The 23,489-nt window shown below is 47.7% G+C and overlaps 1 protein-coding gene across 4 annotated transcripts; it reads left to right on the top strand.

The window, feature by feature from the left end:
- The first annotated feature begins 349 nt into the window (after window positions 1-349).
- On the top strand, window positions 350-22,292 carry LOC102274325 (TRPM8 channel-associated factor 2). Of its 4 annotated transcripts, none has more exons than XM_070369065.1 (8): window positions 350-487; window positions 3,748-4,381; window positions 7,654-8,645; window positions 8,916-9,010; window positions 10,243-10,456; window positions 10,777-11,016; window positions 13,025-13,362; window positions 16,423-22,292. In XM_070369065.1, exons 2-8 carry the CDS (start codon window positions 3,759-3,761, stop codon window positions 16,663-16,665), a joined length of 2,745 nt encoding a protein of 914 aa, XP_070225166.1. In that variant the 5' UTR covers window positions 350-487; window positions 3,748-3,758; the 3' UTR covers window positions 16,666-22,292. The 4 variants fall into 4 exon arrangements, with proteins under 4 accessions (XP_070225166.1, XP_005886788.2, XP_070225167.1 ...); XM_005886726.3 differs by having other exon boundaries at window positions 368-454; XM_070369066.1 differs by having other exon boundaries at window positions 453-573.
- The last annotated feature ends 1,197 nt before the right edge of the window (window positions 22,293-23,489 follow it).

The raw sequence follows: 23,489 nt of genomic DNA, 5'->3' as shown, positions 1-23,489 counted from the left end.
CGGTTCTCGGGCGCCGCATCCGGGACTGGAGGGGAAGGGGCCCCGATCCACGCGGGGCCAAAGCCGACCCGGGTCGAGGGTCACGGTGTTGTTGGCTTGTCCGCCCCGAGTCTCTTATTGGAGACTCGGCGTGTGCTTTCCTCATCAAACGTGACAGCAACTTTGCCCAGCTCCCTCGCACACAACAGGATCCCTCGTAGGGTCTGGGGAAGCAGGAGTTCTGACCCCCAGGGGTGTCCATGATCAGGGCTGCCCATCCCCCAGGGCACCTCCCCGGGTGCGGCGGGCGGGGCGGGGCCGCGGGGCGGAGGCTCCGGGAGGGACGCGCCCCCCGGGACCCGCCCCCTCCCCGGCCCGCCCCGCTCCCCCGGCCTACAAGTCTTTGCGCACAGGAAGCGCCTCCGCATCTGTACCTGCGCCCTGGTCCGCTCCCCGCACCCCGCCCCGCCGAAGCGTGAGTTCGCGGGTCAAGCGCGTCAGTTGGAGGGTAGGTGGCTTCGGGCGGGGGCCGAGGACCTGCGGAGACCGGTGCGCCCCCAGGTGCCAGATGCAGGCCGGAGATCATTCCAGGCGGTGGGCAGTCGCGGTGTCTCTGGTCTCCTTAGGTTCACGTTCTGGTTTCCTCTCGCCCTTCCTTTCCCTATTTTCATTTGTCTCGAAACGCTTTCCTTTCGCCTCTTTGCATTTCTGGGTCAAGAATTTGACAGAAGATGTGTGGTTGTATGGGGGTGTGTTTGTGGGTGCGTGTGCATGCATGCGAACGTAGTAACAGTTGCAGTCAGAGTTCTGAGAATGTCTTTTTTCTCATTTCCTGTGGTTTTCGGGGTTTGTTTGTTTGTTTTGTTTTGTTTTGTTTTTGGTGCTTTTCCTGTAAAGCTAGGGAGGCTCAGATTCATGAAAGAGCTCACTTGTCTTGTCAGAGGCTTGACCTCAGACTTCCTGATCTCTCGCTGCGCTTTTCCATCCAAACCCACATACGGAAACCATTCACCCTCTGGCTTTCATACTCCAGCTGGGACTGGTACTTTTTTGTGAATTCACTTTCCTGCGGGCAATATTCAGAATAAGGCAATAGATGGGTTGTTGTTGTTGTTTGGTCACTCAGTCGTGTCCGACGTTTTGCAACCCCATGGACTGTAGCCCACCAGGCTTCTCTGTCCATGGGACTTCCCAGGCAAGAATACTGGAGTGAGTTGCCATTCCCTTCTCCAGGGGATCCCTGGATCAGGGCTCCAACCCAGGTCTCCCAGATTGCAGGCAGGCTCTTTACAATCTGAGCCACCAGGGAAGCCCCTCAGATGGGAAGGATAGTTAAAAAAAAGAAAGAAAAGGAGCTGGAGTTTTATGAGGAATACTGGGCATGCTTAAGGAGCCAAGCCTTCTAGAGAATTGGTAGTGAAAGTGAAAGGAAAAAAAGTTTAGAAAACTGTGGAAAGCCCAGACTCTGCAGGCTTAAAATCCAGGGGGAGGCACTCAGCTTTACCTGGGGGAGTGGATGAAACTAATGAGGACAAGATGCTTGAGGAAGATTATAGATGAGACTACAGAATGCATCTTAGGGACAGAAACCAGCTTGCTCTCCTCTGGATAAGAATGTAAGTTGAAGGGAGTGGTATTTGATAAGTGGGAAAAACAAGGGCAAGGCTGACAGTGTATGGAAACAGGAGGGAGGCGATTCCTTGGAAGGGAAGGGTTTGGTGTGTGTCAGTTTCGATGGTTCCCCAAAGCCAAGCCTTATAGAAGGACCTGAGCACAGGTAGTTTACTTGGGAAGTGAGCCCAGAACTGCACAGTGAGGACGTGGAGAGGAGGAAACCGGGAAGGACCCTGGTCCAGTAAGGAAGGACCTCTCACTAAGCTGTTTATCGCTGTGGGCAGCTCGAGCCCAATTCCTGGGGTAACCCATGAGGGGCTCCAGGATGCACCTAGGATGGCTCTACCCCAGGGGAAGCTTCCCCCATATCAGCTCACCGCCACTTCAGGGCTGCCCCTGGACCCTTGCCCAGGTGAGAAGGTCTTCCAGTGCCCAGGAGAGTCCTCCAGGGCTTTGCTGGATGAGGTCTGGGGCACACAGCGCACCTGCTACCTGGCTCTTGTCACTTGGAGAGGCCAGAAAGCACAGTAGAGGGACAGACACTCGTGATTTCTGTTCTCCTTGCATACCTGACACTGGACGTTTTTATCTGCATTCTCTTTATCTTCCAAAACAATCCTCCAAAGGATGTACTATTCTCTTTATACAAATGGGAAGACTGGTGTATAGTTTATCCAAGAGGAGCTGCTCTGAAGGGAAAAATGAACTCAGTTTTAGGCGCACCAAATTTTCAAAGTCCTGGGGAACCTCAGAATGTTCCCCAAAGTAGAGGTAGGGAACTCCCTAGTGAGGGCAGACCTAAGAAACTGGGAGGTGTTTCCCAATCATTTAGTCAGAGCTACCAGAACGAATTTTGTTTCTGAAAGGTCAACTGACCTTTTTGTCCAGAGAAATAATGTCCTGAGTCATCTCAGCTTAACTCTTACTTTGATCTTCTTGCTCCTGTGGAATCCAGCCCCACCCTCACACCACTCAGGTTCTGCTCCTCCAGCCCCCATGGGGCTTCTCTCTGTTAAAAAGCTCCCAGAGAGAAGGCTGCGGGGAAGGGATAGTTTGAAAGTTTTTAATGGATATATCCACACTGCATATTTAAAATGGATAAACAACTACTGTATGACACAGAGAACTCTGCTCAATGTTATGTGGCAGCCTGGAGGGGTGGGGAGTTTGGGAGAGAATGGATACATGTATGTGTCTGCTTGAGTTACATTACCATCACTCTTTGGCTTCCCTGGTGGCTCAGACGGTAAAGCGTCTGCCTGCAATGACGGTAAAGTGTCTGCCTGCAATGAGAGAGACTCGGGTTCAATCCCTGGGTTGGGAAGATCCCCTGGAGAAGGAAATGGCAACCCACTCCAGTACTCTTGCCTGGAAAATTCCACGGACTGAGGAGCCTGGCAGGCCACAGTCCCTAGGGTCACAAAGAGTCGGGCACGACTTCACCTTCACTTTCTTTCACTTTCTCCATCACTGTTTACCTGAAACTTATCATGACACTGTTAATCGACTATACCACAATACAATGTAAAATAAAAAGTTAAAAAAAAAGTGCTCGCTTGCAGCATTTCAGGTCTCAACTTAAATCTCAGGTCTTAGCTTCAATGTCACTCTCTCATGTGGGCCTTTACTGTAACCCCATCTAAAGTAATTTTCTGGTTGCTGGATATCACATAACTTTTATTTTCATCTAACAGTTATTAATGGCTGCATTTTATCTGCTTGTCTACCTAATTATTGTCCTTCCCCTTCTCAAATATTAGATTCGTGAAGGCAGGGACCTTGTCTGTTGTGTTTCTTGCTGAACCCCCGGGCCTTCCACCACTTGGGGTACCTAACAAGTGGTTTTCATCTGAATGCATTATTTATGTATTTATTTATGGCTGCATAAAGTCTTAGCTGTGGCTTGTGGGATCCTCTCTACCAGCTCACTGTTGGGGCTCAAGGGTGGCTTATGGCCCTGCTGCATGTGGGATCTTAGTTCCCGGACCAGGGATCAAACCTGTGTTCCTTGGATTGCAAGCAGATTCTTAACCACTGGAATACCAAGGCAGTCCCTGAATGCATTTAGTTTTCTTTCTTTCTTTTTTTTTTTTTGCCCCACACATTTCTTCCTTTGTTCTGACCAAGCTGAGTCTTTGCTTTCTCCTCCTGCAGCTCACTGAACCATGGCGACAACTCCTGCGGCTGCCTTTGAGGCCCTCATGGATGGAGTGACGAGCTGGGAGCTACCCGAAGGCCCTGTTCCCAGTGAACTCCTTCTTACTGGAGAGGCTGCCTTCCCAGTGATGGTGAACGATAAAGGCCAGGTCCTCATTGCGGCCTCCTTCTATGGCCGAGGCCGCCTGGTGGTGGTGTCCCACGAGGGCTATCTGCTGGATGCTGGCCTGGCCCGGTTTCTTCTCAATGCAGTGCGCTGGCTCTCTCCCTCTCCTGGGGCGCCTGTTGGTGTGCACCCATCCCTGGCATCACTAGCACACATCCTGGAGGGCTCCGGGGTGGAGGCACAGGTTCACCCAGAACCAGCAGAACCCCTGGGGGTTTACTGCATCAGTGCCTACAATGACACCATGACTGCGGAACTGATCCAGTTTGTGAAACGTGGTGCGGGCTTGCTCATCGGGGGCCAGGCCTGGCACTGGGCCAGTCAGCACGGTAGTGACCAGGTGCTGTCCAAGTTCCCAGGGAACCAGGTGACCAGTGTGGCCGGAGTGTACTTCACTGACACCTACGGGGTCAAAGGCCGCTTCAAGGTCTCCAAGAAGGTGCCCAAGATCCCTCTCCAGGTCAGGTAAGTGGTGTTTCCCTCCCGGGAGTCTGATGCGTGTCCACAATAAATCTGATCCTCATCAGTGAGCTTCCGCTTTAATACACATGGTGTTCTACTGCTTTTCAGAACCACCAGAAAGAAAGGTAAAGACAACTATAATGCACTAAGGCCCAGGAAGGGCTGAGTTCTCACTTTTCCTGCTGGCTGTGGCCAGAGCAACAATCGATCTGTTAGAAGTGCTTGTCTTATTCATCAGTCTGTCTGATGCCTGGGTTAGGCAGGGTGGGGGCTTCCCAGGTGGCTTAGTGGTAAAGGCTGGAGCTATGCTAGGCCTGTTCAGCAGGAGAGCTGGGAGTCCTGATGGAGGGATGTCTGATGGGAACTGGAGCCCAAGAGAAGACACAGTGATAGCCAGAGACACAGCTTGAGGGAGACAAGTACCTTGGCTCCTTTCTGCCTCCAGGCTTGGCTGGTGAACTGAACTGGAGTGAGGAGAGAGGACAGGAGTCGAGATTTCCATGATCAAATACTTTTAAGGATGGTTGTTGCCACTTAGGGAGCTTTACAGGACTAGGAAAGGAAAGATTAGAGGAGGTCAGAGTTTTGGATATTTGTGGTTTTGTGTAGCTCGTTAAATCAGTGACTCGGTGTGCGTGGCCACGGGTAACAGAAGCCATGCTGTAGTGGACTGATCTTGTAGTTTATTTCTCTTCTGTAACAAAGTCCAGGCAGATAATCAGGGCTGTGGCATTAACTCCCTGCTTTATGATAACCCAGGTTCATTCATGCATATTCATTCATTCCCTCTCTTGCTCTCTCTTTCTCTCTCCCTCCCAATCTCCCTCTATCTTTGTCTCTCTTCCCCTTTACCACTTCCATGACCCACACCCCTCCCTATGATGATGCTTCACATTTATCCTTATGATTTCAAGATTGCTACTACTATTTTTGGCAATATAATTACACCCCAGCAAGAATAAGCTATAATGAATATACGTGCTGCATATGTCTCTTTTAATGCAGATAGTAATATGTTTTCTGGGAGCCCTGACTATCAGACTTCTGTAATGTTTCAGTGGCCAAAATTAGCTCACCTGGCCAACTCTAGCTGCCAGAGGGCCTGAAGAGCTGAATATTTGGCACCTCTGAAGAAATCAAGATTCTGCTGTGAGGAAGGGCATGTTGTTCAGTTGCCAAGTTGTGTCTGACTCTGCAACCCCATGGACCGCAGCACACATGGCTCCTCTGTCCTCCACTATCTCCTGGAGTTTGCTCAAATTCACGTCTATTGAGTCGATGATGCTATCTAACCATCTCATTTTCTGCCATCCCCTTCTCCTTTTGCCGTCAATGTTTCCCAGCATCAGGGTCTTTTCCAATGAGTTGACTCTTTGCATCAGGTGGCCAAAGTATTGAAGCTCAGCATCAGTCCTTCCAATAAATATTCAGGGTTGCCTTGTTTAGGAATGACTTGTTTGATCTTGACTGGAGATCAGACCAGTCAAGGAAGGGCAGACACACATTTAGAAAGTAGTTAGCAGTGTCCCCAGCCCCAAGGCCTGGCACGCTTAGACTTGGTTCCCTCTGAAAAGGTTGGGAGGTGATGAGTTATTCAGAGAACCAGGGTGGATCTGATTCATTCCAACTTCTCTTTAAGTCTGAGGGACAAACAGGTAAATCTCACCAACTAATTCCTCTTAATAGTTCCCAAGGACTCCTATCCAGCAAACTAAACCTGTTTTCTTGTTTTTCTTCATCTACGCCTACATTTTTCATCTCTGCCACGGAATCTGAAGTACCTTTTGTTTTGTTTATGTTTTGAAAACATAACCAGAAGGTATCACATCTAAAAGAAGTAATAATTTCTTAATGTCATTATCCATTTCCATAATGGTCTTATTTTTTCACAGTTTTTTGATCTTTTATTAAAACCCAAATATTTTGATAGCTTGATATGACTTCTATGTCTCATATAATACTGAGTTTTCTTTCCAATCTTTTTATCTCTTGCTGTTTTTTTCTTAAGGAAACTAGGTACTTTGTCCTGAACAGTTTCCCCATAGTATAGAATGTGTTTCCTTGAAAAAAGTCTGTGTTTTGCTGACTGAATCCCTATCGTGAAGTTGAATAAAGTCCTTTGTTCCCTATATTTCTTGTAAATTAGAAGTTTGATCTAGATTCTACATCAGAGTTTGGCAAACTATGGCACGTGAGTCAGCCCCCTCTGTGTGTTCAGTTCAGTCACTCAGTTGTGTCCAAATCTTTGCAACCCCATGGACTGCAGCATGCCAGGCTTCCCTGCCCATCACCAACTCCCGGAGTCCACTCAAACTCATGTCCATCAAGTCGGTGATACCATCCAACCATCTCATCCTCTGTCATCCCCTTCTCCTCCTGCCCTCAATCTTTCCCAGCATCAGGGTCTTTTCCAATGAGTCAGTTCTTCACATCAGGTGGCCAAAGGATTGGAGTTTCAGCTTCAGCATCAATCCTTCCAATGAATATTCAGGACTGATTTCCTTTAGGATGGACTGATTGGATCTCCTTGCAGTCCAAGGGACTTTCAAGAGTCTTCTCCAACACCACAGTTCAAAAGCAGTAATCCTTCGGCAGTCAGCTTTCTTTTTCTCAGTAACAAGTAGTAAATGCAGTCATCATATTTAAGTGACACTTTTTAAAAAGAGTGCACGCTAAGTCACATCAGTCGTGTCTGGCTCTTTGTGATCCTGTGGGCTGTAGCCCACCAGGCTCCTCTGTCCATGGGATTCTTCAGGCAAGAATACTGGAGCGGGTCGCCGTGCCCTCCTGCAGGCATGGCAGGATCTCGACCCAAGGATTGAACCCCTGTCTCCTATGTCTCCTGCATTGGCAGGTGGGTTCTTTACCACTAGCACCACCTGGGAAGCCCTTTAAAAAGAGTGTATAAATCTTCAAGTGTAGTATGAAGAGTTTACTTGTAACACATTCCTAGATCAGAGCTAGCATGTGGAGAATGGGATTTGATGTTCTATACTGCCTTCTTTACAGAAATGTTACTCTGAAGAATAGAGGTACTTTTTAACTTCATTCATTTCTATGTTCAATAGTAAGCTTACCTCAGAGATACTGTGAGTTCAGTTCCAGACCACTGCAATCAAGTGCGTCACACGAGTGACTCAAATCTCCAGTGTTATTAATGAGAGTGAGAAAATTGCTGTGAACTGTGTAACCTCCTACCCTTCCAGATTTCTGTATTCAGTGAGCCGGTCTCAGTGGTTCCGCATCTGAGAGCAGCCCCTTTGTTCCTTTTCCAGGTGTGGGGAGGACCTCAGGCAGGATCAGCAGCAGCTCCTGGAAGGGATCTCGGAGCTCGACATCGGGACGAGGGGACTCCCCTCGCAGCTGCTGGTGCACGGGGCCCTGGCCTTCCCCCTGGGCTTAGATGCCTCTCTCCGCTGCTTCCTGGCAGCTGCCCGCTATGGCCGGGGCCGGGTGGTCCTGGCTGCCCATGAGGGCATGCTCTCTGCTCCCAGTTTGGGACCCTTTTTACTCAATGCTGTGCGCTGGCTGGCCAAAGGCCAGACAGGCAAAGTTGGGGTGAACACCAGTCTAGAAAAACTGCACACCCTGCTGTTGGAGCATGGTCTTGAGTGCAGTCTTGAGCCCCATCTGACAAGTGACGTGTGCGTCTACTGCTGTACAGCTTACAGCGACAAGGAGGCTAAGCAGCTGCAGGAGTTCGTGGCCGAAGGGGGTGGCTTGCTGATCGGGGGCCACGCCTGGTGGTGGGCCTCCCAGAACCCTGGCCGCTCCGCGTTGGCTGATTTCCCCGGTAACGTCATACTGAACAGCTTTGGCCTCAGCATCCTACCTTGGACCTTGGACCCGGGCTGTTTCCCGGTCCTTTCCGCCGACAGCCTGAACTACCACTTCCGCAAGGCGCTGTCTGAATTCCAGGCTACCTTGAACCTCGAGGGTGGCAACTTGGAGAAGAACTGGCTGGCGAAACTGAGAGTGGATGGAGCCGCCTTCCTCCAGATTCCCGCAGAGGGGGTCCCTGCCTATGCCTCCCTGCACCAGCTCCTGAGGAAGCAGCTGCGGCTGCGTCTTTCGGGGTTCCCAGCTGTGAGCCGGGAGAACCCGGTGGCCGGTGATTCCTGTGAGGCGGTGGTGCTCTGCCTGGCCACGGAGCTGGCGCGCTCCGGCACTGACTGCTCCGAGCTGGCACAGGGGCTTGGAGCCTGGTCCTGCGGCTCCAGTCTGTGCCCATCAGAACACACAGTGGAGATCAATGCACGCAACCCAAGTAGGCCACCAGGGGCCTGGCGGGGGACAGGCAGGGGGCTCGTGGGCTCCGTGGGATCTTGTAGGGGCTGAAGGTTCGGTGGGCCAGTTCCTTTCTCCATCAGGCACTTTCAAGGAGATGGGAGTGGGGTTCTGCCCTGGGCTTAGGTGGGCTTCAGGCAGGAAGCATGGATGAGCTGAGGTGTGCAGGGCAGGGCTGTACCTCTGGGAGGTGCTGCGAGGCGCGGAGCAGGGGAATAACTCAGCCTTTGCTGTGCCTTTTGTCACCCAGGCGATGATGCCTGGATGAGTACAGGGCTTTACCTCCCAAACGGACAACTTACAGAAGTCTGCTTGTGTGAAGCTGCAGCTTGCGCCGGCCTGAAGGTAAGGCTCGGACCCCACCACTGCCTCCTTTCATTCTCATCCAGCTCACTGCTCTTCTGCCAGAGTGCAGGAAGGCATCGTACTACCCACGTTACAGGTGAAGCAGCTAAGCTTCTGGGAGCCTAAGGGAGTGACTCCCTGCAGAAGGAAATGGCTACCCGTTCCCAGTAGTCTGGCCTGGAAAAATCCCATGGACACAGAGGAGCCTGGTGGGCTGCAGTCCATGGGGTCGCAGAGAGGAGGACCCAACTGAGTGCATGTGTAGAGCTCCTCACCTCAGACCGAGTCCTCTAAGACAAGCCCTCAGCTCTCCACCTTCCGACGGGAATGTGGGGGAAAGGACACCAGACATATTCTGAACCGCAGGCATTTCCCCAGCCCAGCCTTTCTGGGTTTTACATCTTTACCTTCATCCCTAAAGGGTGTGCATAACCCCATCACTCACAAAAATAGACCATGATGCCAAATTAAAATTGCTCCTGCCTCAATTCTGAGGGTCACTTCCTACCACGGTTAGGGTCTCTTGGGGGTCAGTCTCCCTTCTCTTGCTCACCTGCAATAACCCTGAGAAAAACAGTCCCAGGCCTCCAGACAAGATGCACTCTATCTGTCTGAGCAGGAAGGGAGGCCGGGATGAGCCCTCATCCCATGTCCCACTGTGTCTGATGGGCCTCCTGTCTGGCACGAAGGGCGGCCAAGGATTCCTTCTGCCTTATTCCCGGCATCAGAACCGCCTCAGGGGCTTGATCCCTGGTGTAGGAGCCCAGGTTCTGTCTAGTACAGAGGCACCATGAGCTGCTAATCAATATCAGCCTCAGGGTTATGTCTGGTCTGCCTGATGGTGGTCCACTGTGGTGGTGGTGGTGGTTTAGTCGCTAAGTCATGTCCAACTTGCGATCCCATGCACTGTAGCCCGCTAGGCTCCTCTGTCCATGGGATTTCCTTCTCCAGGGGATCTTCCCAACCCAGGGATCGAACCTAGGTCTCCTGTTCTGCAGGCAAATTCTTTACCTACTGAGCTACCAGGGAAGTCAGTCCACTGTGGAGCTGTTTAAATCCCTAGAAATATGATTCTACGTACCGTTCAGTGCATATGACTTTTAGAGTGCTACCATCTCATGGTTTGCATGCACCACTTACAGAAAGGGGAGGCTGGAGTTTTCTCAGAACCTCCCACACACAACCCCGCAACCACAGCCCAGGGAACCAGCATGGTGCAATTCCCTTTCCAGTTACAGATTGGCTGCCACACCGACGACTTGATGAGTGCCAGCAAGCTGTCTCGAGCCCCTGTGGTGACTCACCAGTGCCATATGGACAGGACCGAACAGTTGGTCTCCAACCTCTGGGGCGGCCTTCTCTACGTCATCGTGCCCACGGGCTGTAACCTGGGGCCCGTGTCCATCACCATCAAGAGGGCTGTGCCTGCCCCGTATTACAAGCTGGGTGAGTGGACTGAATGTGGAGGGGAGGAGGAGAGCAGGGAATGCTGTGTAGTTGTGGGCTGGTTGCCAAGGAGCGGAGGCGAAAGGATTGGTGGACAGGAGGAGAAGGGACTGCTGGAGATGGCAGTGGAGGCAGCAATGAGAAATCCCTGTGTCCATGGAGACTTCAGGGCAGAACAGAGGGGAGGGTCTGGGGGCCCGTCCTTCTCTGCACAGCATGTAGTCGTGCATGGTAATCGTCCCTTATCTCAGTGTCCTCCTCCTGGTCAGTTCAAGGGAGGTGGAGGAAGTGGGGGACGGTTCCGTGATGTTTATGCCTAGGTGAGACATCCCTGGAGGCGTGGAGGAGCTGTATTCAGGAGAGCCCGGCTCCCTGGGGAGAGCTGGCGACAGACAACATCATCTTGACGGTGCCGACTGCAGACCTGCGGGCCCTGGAGGACCCAGAGCCCTTGCTCCGCCTCTGGGATGAGATGATGGAGGCTATAGCCAGGCTGGCGGCCCAGCCCTTCCCTTTCCGCCGTCCAGAGAGGATTGTTGCTGATGTGCAGATCTCAGCCGGTAGGTGCTCCAGAGGGATGCTCCTAGCGGGTAGACACCTTTTCTTTACTATTTTGCATTTCTTTGGGCCTGTTGTTTTCTTTCTTTCATTCTTTCTTCCTTCCTTTCTGTAGTGTCCTTGTCTGGTTTCGGTATCAGAGTGATGACAGCTTCCTAGAATGGTTTTGGGTGGATTCTGTCCTCTTCGGTCTTTTGGGAGTTTGAGAAGGATCGGTATAAATTCTACTGTGTTTGTTGGGTAGAGTTCCTCAGTGAAGCCATCCAGTCCTGGACTTTTTGTTTGTACCGAGGTATTTTTCTATATATCGATTCTGTTTCACTTCTAGTGAGTGAGTGATCTGTTCAAATTGTCTGTTTCTTCTTGTCGCAGTTTGCACAGGCTGTGTGTTTCTAGAAACTGGCCCAAGAAACTTGTCCATTTCTTCTTGTCCAGGTTGTTGGCATGTAACTGTTCATAGTATTCTTTTTTTCCCCTCCTTTTTTAAAATTTATTTATTTTAATTGGAGGCTAATTACTTTACAATATTGTATTGGTTTTGCCATACATCAACATGAATCCACCACGGGTGTATACGTGTTCCCAATCCTGAACCCCCCTCCCACCTCCCTCCCCATACCATCCCTCTGGGTCATCCCAGTGCACCAGCCCCAAGCATCCTGTATCCTGCATCAAACCTGGACTGGTGATTCTCTTAGGATTTTTTGTATCTCTGTGGGAGAAATACCATTTGTTACTTTGTTTACTTGGGTCCACTTGCTCTTCTCCTGAGCCTGGCCAGAGTTTGTTGACTGTCCTTTCAAAAAACCAGCTCTTGGATTTATTGATCTTTTCCATTGTTTTTGACTCTATTTTAGTTATTTTCTGTCTGATCTTTGTTATTGCTTCCTTTCTGCTGACTTTTATTTTGCCTTTTAAAATATCTAATATGTGTAAGGCATAATTTTAACAGTAAAGTAAGGGGAGAAAACTACACTGAAGACATGGAGATGAAAAGATGTTTACATGCAAAAAGGTAAATCATGTTCACCTACAGGGTAAGAATTCACAGAAGGGTGGAACAGTCTCAGAAAAACTGGTACTAGGACTTCAAGATGCTGGTGAGGATTCTTTCAAGGAGAGATTATAACCTCTGAGATATCTCCTTCAACCATAATTCAGATTTGCAATGAAAAGAGGGGGTAAAAAGACTTAATACTAAGTACTTAGTGGTTTAGAGAAAAGGCAATGGCACCCCACTCCAGTACTCTTGCCTGGAAAAATCCCATGGATGGAGGAGCCTGGTGGGCTGCAGTCCACGGGGTCACTAAGAGTCGGACACGACTGAGTGACTTCACTTTCACTTTTCACTTTCATGCTTTGGAGAAGGAAATGGCAACCCACTCCAGTGTTCTTGCCTGGAGAATCCCAGGGACAGGGGAGCCTGGTGGGCTGCTGTCTATGGGGTCCCACAGAGTCGGACACGACTGAAGTGACTTAGCAGCAGCAGCAGAGAAAAGAAGGACATCTTTTGCTTAAAAAAAGGGGGAAAAATTCAAAAAAATTCCTTTGGCCATATTTGTAATCTTTTAACAAAGGGCAAGATTTTCATTGTTAAAAAGCATTGTTGAATTTGGACAACAGTGGTTTCTACAAGAGAAGGAATAACACTGCCTAGCCTCAAGGATCTCAGATTTGGATACAAGACCTAATGTTGCAGACTGGCATGCAAAGGAAACTCACACGAAAGGAAGCACTGAATTATAGTGGGAATGGCTATGTAAAGAATTAATATTCTTTGGGGCCAGAGAAAGCGGGAGGCGTAACTCCAGAGTGGAAGTATGGGAAGGAGGCTGGGCACTCTTTGGACCAAGTCAAGGGGGGCATCAGCTTTCTAAGTCAGCAGGGAGATTCTGGAATTATCGGGTGCAGGCAGGATGGTGAGGAAAAGTTACCCAGTGGAGAGGAACGAAGGGAGATGGGTTTGGGTGGACCCTCCCCCCGTGCCTCATTCTGCCTTTGTGTTCCCAGGCTGGATGCACTCGGGCTACCCCATCATGTGCCACCTGGAGTCAGTGTCGGAGCTCATCGATGAGACGGGCATGAGAAGCCGCGGGCTCTGGGGCCCCGTGCACGAGCTGGGCCACAACCAGCAGCGGGAGCAGTGGGAGTTCCCCCCGCACACCACCGAGGCCACCTGCAACCTGTGGTCGGTGTATGTGCACGAGACGGTCCTGGGCATCCCCAGGGCTCAGGCCCACCCCGCTCTGAGCCCTCCAGAACGGGAGAATAGGATCAAAACACACCTGGAGAAGGGAGCCCCCCTGTGCGACTGGAAAGTGTGGACAGCTCTGGAAACATATCTGCAGGTACTGAGCAGAAATTCAGGGAGATGGGTGCCCCCAGACCCTCCATCATGGGGCATCCCAGATCTCAGGAACTCTCCAAGTCCTTTCCACCCCCACCAGCCTGCCCACCACCTTCCCTGGCTGTGGGGTGGTGCCTCTCAGGTCAAATATCTCTAAAATGCAGATAATGACACCTGCCCCACTCACATCCTGTGCTTTTGTGTATGTAAGAGAAAATGACAACTATTATGAGAAAAAAATAACTAGAGAGACATACAGTCTCTGGGTATATCAGGCAAGAGCAGATACTCTGAGTAAAACACCCCTGAGACTGAGTCATGTCTCTCCCACTCACTGGCTTGTCCTTTGACCCCTAACGAGTGCCTTGGAAATGGTGATTGTCTTGCTTTGCTTTCTCTCACCTTAGTTTTATGGGGTCAAGTGAGTGTTGCATCCCTTCATAGTGTGAGGGGCAACTGCATCACAAGAAGACCTCTTAGGAGGTAACTGTCAACGAAATTGTCAGGTTTCCACCACCCACTTGAAGCCAAAGTGTCTTCAGAATGAATAAGTAAATAACCAACCCAACAGAAGAACACCAAAGTCTCAAAGTGAGTTGATTTCCTGTGACATAAGCAGAAATCCCTTTCCCCTCTCCCATCCTGCTTTGAAGTTTAATATTTTCAAGCTGTGAAAGCCACGCCCCAGTCAGATCTCCTGCCCTGTCTGCTATGACCCTCTAAATAATGGTCATGGCTCACATTTCACAGCCACACTTGAGTTAGAGAGTCTAAGCATCCTGACAAACATCACACATTTAAATGATGGGCCCAGAACCTATGGTCAGGAGTGACAAGCCCAGGCTTTTGCACATCCAAACCCTCACTTTGATTTTTCTTTTTTCATTCATTTTCTGAAGATCTGAGTGAGAGACAGCCCCAGTCAATGAGATAACTGCATTGTATCAGATCTGGATTCTTCTAGAGCCAGTCTGAGGATTGCAGGGAAACAGACCCCACATGGTAGTTGCCACTGAAGTGTAAGGCAAAGCCCTCATTCCTCTCTACCTGCTGACCCACTCACCATGAGTATCATTCTGCAAAAGCTCTGGGGAGACCTCTCATCCTGGAGTCCAAGACTTGGTCTCAGGACAGATGGGCACCTTCTGTTTTCTCCACCTGCGGTAGGTCTTCTTCCCTTCTTTCCTCCTGCCGTTGCCTTAGCCCAGATCCTTTGCATCCTCCTGTCCGCTCCAAAAGCCTCTTAAGTTTTTCCCCCATCTTGCTTCAACCACCTTCAATCCACCTTCCACACCAACTCCAAAATAATCTGAATATTCCATGGTTAAGTCCCTCAAGTGTGCTCCTTCACATTCAGAAGAAAGGGGAAATGCTTAGATGGGTGACGAAGGCCGTTCATCATCAGACCTTCACCAACACTCCAGCTCCCAGTTTCCCACCTCCTTAATTATCCTGCAGTTTACGGAGCCGCTTCCCACTAAGAACTCATTTGCCGATTCGGCTTCTGGTCTCCCCATGCTTCTCTCCTGCAGCTGAAATGTGCTGAACGTCTTGTCTGTTTCCTGTCACATCACCTGTCGGAATTCAGCTCTCTTGTCCTCTTCTCCCGACATCATCTCCTGGACAAGCCAGCCTCTTTTGTAATGTGTTTACTTACACATCCGTCTCTCGGGTTGACCAGGGACCTCCAGAAGGACGAGAGCCCTAATCATTTTGGCCTAGCGCAGTACCTGACACACTGCAGATGTTTCATAATGTTATATGTGTAATAATATGTTCAGTGTGGTGATGTATTAATAGAGATGAGCAGGAGGACTCACCAGGCCACGTCAGTGAGGACACAGCCGTGAGATCACAGGGAAGCTGATCAAAGTGCACCTGTCCCTGCGGTTTCATACCCCAGACTCAGAGGATTCTCCTCCACAAAAGGAGGAGATCTTGGAAACCCCAAGATCACTGCTAGCTCTAAATTTCTGTGGAAAGTGAAAGTGAAAGTGAAGTCGCTCAGTCATGTTTGACCCTTTGCAACCCCATGGACTGTAGCCCACCAGGCTCCCCTGTCCATGGGATTCTCTAGGCAAGAATACTGGAGTGGGTTGTCATTTCCTTCTCCAGAGGATCTTCCCAACCCAGGGATAGAACTCAGGTCTCCCACATTACAGCAGACCCTTTACTGTCTGAGCCACCAAGGAATCAAAACTTTCTATAATCTTAGCAAATAAGAGTTTCCTACCCATGGCTTTCAGGTAGGTTCTTCCCTATGAAGTATGAGTCACTCATATGTTGAACCGCTTGTGACATACCTGCTAATTTCTTGTTTTGCTCCAAAAGCAGTGTCCTGTAGAGAAAAACGGTAGCCTTGAAAATAGTCACAGGTCTGAGATGGCTTGAAAAACAAGAAAAAAAAAAAAAGATTTTATTATGTCTGAAAGATATTTTAAGTTCCCAGATTTGGGGACCGAATTCCCATCTCAATCGAGCTCAAATCTATCTGATGCCTAAGTCAAGAAAACACTTGGGAACTGAGAATACTACTTCTTTTTAATTAAAGAAATTACAGATAACAGAGATAAGCGTCATTTGTTGAGGGTTTACCTCTTTTCACAGTTAGGTTTCTTGTGTAGCCCCCTACTAGATTCAAAGGGTACAGGGTTTGTGACCAAAAAGTGGATTGAGCCAACACGATCTTGTTTATGATCAGAAGTGAGATGGGGAGACAGGGGCAAGTAAAGAAGCAAAGCTAGCAATGGCTTCCCAGGTGGCGCTGATGGTAAAGAACCCATTGCCAGTGCGGGAGATGTAAGAGATGCGAGTTCAATCCCTGGGTCAGGAAGATCCCCTGGAGAAGGAAATGGCAACCCATTCCAGTATTCTTGCCTGGAGAATCCCATGGACGGGGGAGCCTGGTGGGCTACACTCCATGGAATGGCAAAGAGTTGGACACAACTGAAGTGACTTAACACATACACAGAAATCACAGGAAATGAGATACACTCGTGAACATGCATGCTGCAGTATTTCACAGACTTACACCTCATTCTGCCCCTTCCTCCTTTTCCAGCTCCAGGAGGCCTTTGGGTGGGAGCCGTTCACCCAGCTCTTTGCTGAGTACCAGACCCTCTCTGACATCCCCAATGACAACCCTGGCAAGATGAACCTGTGGGTGAGGAAGTTCTCTGAAAAGGTGCAGAAGAACCTGGCTCCGTTCTTTGAGGCCTGGGGCTGGCCCGTCGAGGAGAAAGTGGCTTCTAGCCTGGCCTGTCTGCCTGAGTGGGAAGAAAATCCCATGAGGATGTACATCTAGACTGCGATGTCAACAGTGGGCACCCAGCAGTGTGTGTTTGGAACAGGGGTGACCACAGAAGGGCGGGGGTGATCACTCGCCCACTCCACCTCCCTGTGTTTCTTGCTAGTGCGCCCTGAGCCTGAATCCTCCTTTGCCTCCTGTCCTCAGGAAGTCCTTTAAGATGCTAAGACAAAATGAAACCAGCTTTCTCAGAAAAACACCGCTGTGCTTCTTTTCTCGTATCTCTGCCTCTATGCTCGCTGCCACCCAGAGACTTGCTTTACCATCCTCGCTTTCCTGCAGAGGATGTTTCTTTGAGTTTCTGCAAGCTCTTGGCTTCTATTTATGACATTGTAATCTGATATCACTCCCTCACCCCAGCTGGCCCTGAACAAACCTTTTATCTCTAGCTCTCAGAAGCTTTCTGATTGTAAGAGAGACAGGCTGTTCTAATGGAGATGGCTGTGAACCAGCTTTGGTTCTATGTAAAGTCACTCAACTCTCTGTGCATCTGGATTCTTATTCATGACATGGGGATAAAAAACATGTTTGATCACCACCTGTGTGCACATAAGGGAGCTCTTCAGCCCAGTTTTGTGTGGACAACCTGCGAACTAAATCTCCCTTCAAAGTCTACCTCTTTGACGTTTGCATTCAGTGCCTGAGTGCCGGAGTCCAGCTCCAGCAACCAGGGATCCGACCCGAAAAGATGGACGCTGTCGGCAAGAGAAATGAGACAGCCTCTCAGTTTTCTATGGACCGCCTGTTTATTCCAAGTTTAAGATTCTCTTTTATACTTTTACAAAAATATTAGGCCAGAGGTTTGACATTTTCAGTTTCCCCTCTCCCAGATTTATTATCTCCATAAATCATTGTTGCTCTTCAGAGTTCCTGCTTCAGTGATTCTTTCAGAATCAGCCTTGTCATCTATTATCTACCTCTTCTAATGTGTCCTATAGTTAACTTGTGATTACATTGTAAATCATGCTACATTCCTCAGTTTACTACTTATCTTCCTAAATCCTGTTTGCCCCTAACATCCTGAGCTCACTACCTCTCAAAAAGGCTTCTAGCTATAGTGTCTCTAAAAAGTCCTAACTTCTATAAGCTATAGTAAAATATGCTAACTTTACACCATTCCTTAAATCTTTAACCTCTAACTATTTTAATTATTTCTAAGCCCTGAATTCAGTAAACTTTGCCATAAACATTCTCCTCACAAATAGGCTTCAGATATCAATCCCTCCCATGACCTCAAGCTACGGCCTATGTGCTCATCCTGGAACACTCTTTTGTAAAAGTCCTTGAACAAATGTTAATAATTAACTTTATGAATTATTTTCTGAACACAACTGCAGAAGGCTTTGTGCCTTCTCATGCTCCTCTTAAGAACAATAAGCACCTTAATATTCCTTTTCAGTCAACTCAGCCAAGGAGAGGAAAAGACAAGTCAGAATTACAAGGCCTAACTCCTTCATCCCGGGGTGCGTGCCTGCAGAATGAGGGGAGGGGGCTGGGGGCCGTGCCTCCATTTTGTCAGTAATGCCTAACACGGCTCCCGACATCGCCCCCTTTTTTATTTTTTAGAGCATAGGTATAAAACTCAGTAGGTAGAGCAGAGACACTTCGGCTGAGTATCCTGAAAAGGCACGGGGCTATTACACAAATCAGAACTAACAGGCATAAGCACATGGCCGCATTAATCATTGTTGTAGAAAAGGATCCATGTAGAAAGATACCCCTCCAGATTTTAGAAGAGGGAATTAGAAAGCCATTGAGAGGAAAAGTCAGACTCCGCCTGTTTCATATTCTGAATATCTTGATGAAACTTAGAAATATCAATACTAAAATCTGAATGATTCTAGATGCCTAAAATATGATTTCTAATGCATTCCCAAGAGTGCCTGGACTCATTCACTTGTAGAGGGGTAACGCACATCCATTTAAATTCAGCATGGCACCTTAAAGACAATTTAATTTTTAAATTTGTAATTTCTTGCCCCATAAGCAGAACAGCTTCTTCTAAAGCATTGACCTTATTTTCTATTTTCTTATCTATAATTTCCTGCATAGTAAGAGCTACGGAGACAGTTTTGGACAGCTGATCGACAAACGAGGCCGTATGCAATTCTTTTGACAGCGCAACAGCAGAAACTGTAACTGATGCAATTCTGGCAATCAAGGCAGCTATTCCCACAACCAGAGCTGCAATGAATCTCTTAGGTCAAGAAATTAAGCCATTAAGTTCATATAAAACTTTCAACGCATAATCATCAAACCATTGTCCCTCTAATTTCACAGGAACCATCAAATATGGTGGCTGCTTTACAATCATCGCAGCCTTATAATTATTATAATCATTCCCATCAACACGCTTTGATATAAAACAATCCACACATATAACATTGTAAACAGTTTCTCCTTCAGAAACTTCCAAATCACTCTGATTGCTGGCCAACAAAAAGGCATAGGGAGAATGCAAGCAGGCCCGTACGATATATCTTTGTTCATTTAAAGGTCTATATAAAGTCACAGGTGCCATGGCAGCCAGTCCTTTCCATAACTCAGGCTGCATGGGACCCGTCCCATCGAAGCTCACTAAAGGAGGAACCCATCCATCAGCATGCCACCTAGTAATTACTAAAGGCATAGGGAGAAATGAATTATTCCATGTGGACCTATAACGTTCTACATAAATCAAGTCCCATCATTGATTTGAAAGATAGGGGCACCCCCATTCAGTCAGAAAATGTCTGGTGGCAGCAATGGGAATAGATAACTTTATGGCGTACATGCATTCTTTCCAACGAGGAAAGCCAGAAATTCTGCTTATGCTTTCCCAGGCCTGTAGTCCTTGTTCATCAGAGTCAGAAGTGGGGAGTGCACAGCTCGGATAGTCCTTTAAATGAGGGGCTGCCTTTTTTAAGTCGTCAAATAGTCTTTCTTGCGCCCCTGGAATCAGCAGCTGTAAAGACCAAAAGTCTCTCCTGCCATCGCTTCTCAGAGAATCAGTAAGCATGCCTTTCAAGGAAGTGCTAATGTATCCATTCAAAACTGGAGCTGCTCCTTGTAGAGAGGAAGGTATGGCAAAGCAAATAGGTGGATAAACGGACACGCCTGAAAAATTGAAGGGAGTGCTGACCACTGTTTTAACATTATTAGGATAGATGGAAGCCCCGCCCAAAAGAAGAGTATCATTAACAAAAACACGAATGGGCTCATTCATCCAATCAACAGGCTAGAAAGAAGGTGGATTAGGCAAATGAGCCCAATGAACTTTTTCTGAGCTGGAGGGCCTCGGCTGACAAGCCAACACAGCAAGCAGAGTACCATAGGAGTGGCCTCATATCTCCCCCTTTCTATTAATTCTTCAGCTCGCTGAGCAAGATGTTTTAGCTGGCCCCAAGTTGGTACCGTGCTGGAGGTGGTTGTTTAAGTACGATGACGGCGACATCATACTTAAGCTCTGATACTTAAGGTAAGGTACATGAGGTGGGGCAGAATACGGTTGAACTCGATCAGCATGTCTCTCCTGAAGCGCCAGGTGCCTGAAGCGATGTACTAGCGGTGAAGCCTCAGGTGAAGGGTCACTCGCCCTTTGGCATTTCCTTGGCTCCCTCAGGTCTGGACTCGATGAGCTTCTGGTCTCCCCATCTTTCCTCAGTCCCGGACTCCAGGACTCCAGGACCCCAGGGATCTTAGTAACCTCAGGGGTCCAAACAGGAGAAGTGGAATCCTGTGGAAACACACAGGCATACCCTCTCCCACAAGTTAGCGGTATGTCTGGCCCTTTCCACTCTCCTGGAAGGAGGTCTTTCCACCTAACCAGAGGCTGAGTCGTAGCCCCTTTAGGAGTCCAGTGTCTCGTCATTGCAGTCTGCCCCTGTGTGTCCACGTTAAAATGATTAATTGCAAACATAGCATGGTGTAAAACATGATGTGGAGAGGAATATTTAAATTCTCCCTGTCTTTATTTAGCTATCTCACTTTTTAAAGTCTGGTGCGCCCTTTCCACTATGGCTTGGCCTTGGGGATTATAAGGTATTCCTGTTGAATGCACTATAGAAAATTGTTGACAAAATCTCTTAAAAGCAGCAGAAGTATAAGCTGGGGCATTATCTGTTTTTATCTGTTCGGGGAGTCCTATTTGGGAAAAGCACTGAAACAAGTGCTGAATTACATCTCTTGCTGCTTCACCTGATCTAGCAGAGGCTGTAATAACATGAGAAGAGGTATCCACGGTAACATACACAAAGGACAGTTTTCCAGAGGCCGGGATGTGGGTTACATCCATGTGCCAGAGAGCATTCGGCCTAAGGCCTCAGAATGTTGGGCAATTTGGACATAACTATTTGTCTAGCTGCTTCCCTAGGGATATGAAATTCATACCTTAAACCAGCTGCATTTTGATGATGAATTTTGTGAGAATTTTTGGCCTTGTCAATCTTTTCGTGTAAGTTTAAAGCAATTACTTTATGCATCTGCCAAGGCATTTCCTTCATGCAAAGGGCCAGGCAAGCCGGAATGGGCTCTAATATGCCCCACAAAATATTTCTTATCTCTATGCTTAATTTCCTTCTGTAAATCAAATAACAAGGAGAAGATGGTAGTCTTATTTTCCAGAATATTAGCAGTTTCAATATGAGGAAATAACCCGACAATATATCAGGAGTCAGTCAAAAGATTGAAGGTGTGGTCTCTTAAATGTTGAAAAGCCCAAATAACCGCCCTCAACTCAGCTCTCTGGGCTGATGTCTCTTCAGTTACCTGAACATGGGATTTTCCATCAATAATTGTGACTGCTTTACCATTAGAGGAACCATCTGTGAAAACCAAAATTGCCTCTTCCAGAGGTTGAATAGAAAATTTCTTTGGAAAAATCACTGGATGTGTTTTCAAAAAATGCAATAGGGGGCTTGAGGGCAAATGAAACAAAATTTGACCCCTGAAATCCATCAGGGCAACTTGCCAATCATCACTATTTTGTAAAAGAAATTGCAGTTGGTCCTTATTAAATGGAATCACTATATTTGCTGCTTCTTTTCCAAAAAGTTCCACACGTCTTTTTCTACCTTTTATAATTAATTGTGCCACCAAGCTGGGATAAGATAAAACTATTTTTCTTGGGGTCACTGGTAGATGGAGCCATTCCAATGGGCCTTCTTGCCACAAGCATCCTGTAGGTGTATGCTCTGTGGCGAGAATAATTAAACCCCATCCTCTGGTAATATTAATCCTAATCAATTGATCATTTAAAGCCTGATCCACTTTAACAAGAGCCCACTCTGCCTCACTAGTCAACTTTCTCTTAGAACTGGGATTAGGATCACTTTTTAAGCAATCAAACAGAGGCTTTAAATCTGCAGTAGTCAGTTTTAAACGTGGGCATATCCAATTAATATCCCCTAATAATTTCTGGAAATCATTTAAAGTTAGTAAACGATCTCTCCACAGCTGCAATGACTCCACAGGGCATGACTCATGGCATGGGTATTTAATACCCTCCCTAAATAAGAAAAAGGAGGATTTACTTGTATCTTATCTGGAGCTATCTTTAAACCCCAGTTTTCCAAAGCCTCAATCAATTCAGATAAAATTTGTTGCAACAAGGCTCTGTCCTTATGAGCTGCCAAAATATCATCCATATAATGTATCAAATATAGATCTTTATACTTTCCTCTAACATTTTGCACAGCTTGGTCTACAAATTTCTGACACAGGGTAGGGCTATTTTTCATTCCCTGAGGCAAAACCTTCCATTGAAACCTTCTATAGGGCTGTTTAAAATTAGCTGAAGGGAGACTGAAAGCAAGCCATTTATAATCCTGATCAGCCAGGCGAATGGTAAAGCAACAATCCTGTAGATCTATAACTATCACATTATACTGAAAAGGCACAGCCACTGGGGAAGGGAGGCCTGGCTGGAGGGCCCTCATGTCTTCCATAGTTGCGTTAGTAGCCCTCAAATCTTGTAACAATCTGCATTTTCCTGATTTTTTCTTAATAACAAAAATAGGAGTATTCCAGGGGCTATTAGAAGGCTCTATATGGCCAGCTGCCAGTTGTTCCATAACTAAATCCTCAGCTGCCTGTAACTTTTCAGCTGTTAAAGGCCATTGTTCCACCCACACCAGATCATCAGATTTCCAGGTAATAGGGTCGGCAGCAAGAGCAACAGCATCTAGGATAAATTTGAATATCCCAGACCTTCTGTATTTTTGTTAGGAACCGCCTCTAATGGAGAAACAATTTTCTGCTGATCTTTACCAAGCCCCTTATCAGGATTATACCTCATTTGCAGCATTTGATTAGTAACCTTTTCATCCAGGCTATATAAAAGCATTCCCATCTGAGATAATATATCTCTCCCCCATAAAGAAAAAGGTAGTGAAGGAATCATATATGGACAGAAAGTGTCTTGTGCCCCCTTCTCATCTGACCATGTCAAAATTTGTGAGCTCTTAGCAACCGAAGGCACTGACCCTATACCTACCCGGCCGGCACTGGTCAAGCATGTTGGCCAGGACGAGGGTCAATCTTTTCCAGCAATGCAAGAGACATCTGCTCCAGTATCTAACAGCCCTGACATTTTATTTCCTTGAATTAAAAGATCTTTTAAAGGCCTAGAAGCTGTAATTTCCTGCACGCAAAAAGCCAGATCACTAGATCCAAATCCTCTGGGGCCCCTAGCTTGAGAAGTCAAGGTTTCTCCTGTCTGATAATAAGGTAAAAGCAAAAGCTGTGTTATTCTTTGACCTTTATTAATTTGCACAGTTTTAGTAGGCAGCGAGATCAAAACTTTAATTTCCCTAGTATAATCAGAATCTATCACACCAGGCACC

The sequence above is a fragment of the Bos mutus genome, chromosome 4 (assembly GCF_027580195.1).
Source record: "Bos mutus isolate GX-2022 chromosome 4, NWIPB_WYAK_1.1, whole genome shotgun sequence".
NCBI lineage: Eukaryota > Metazoa > Chordata > Mammalia > Artiodactyla > Bovidae > Bos > Bos mutus.
Note: the sequence above shows the minus strand (reverse complement) of the source record. Positions and strands in the feature narration are given on the sequence as shown.

What these genes read in the sequence shown, in the direction of transcription:
- LOC102274325 (XM_070369065.1), top strand. Translation starts at nt 3,759, where the DNA reads ATGGCGACAACTCCTGCGGCTGCCTTTGAGGCCCTCATGGATGGAGTG. An exon ending in GATCAATGCACGCAACCCAA is followed by an intron (nt 8,646 to 8,915) that starts GTAGGCCACCAG and finishes TTTGTCACCCAG; the next exon opens with GCGATGATGCCTGGATGAGT. An exon ending in CAGCTTGCGCCGGCCTGAAG is followed by an intron (nt 9,011 to 10,242) that starts GTAAGGCTCGGA and finishes TTCCCTTTCCAG; the next exon opens with TTACAGATTGGCTGCCACAC.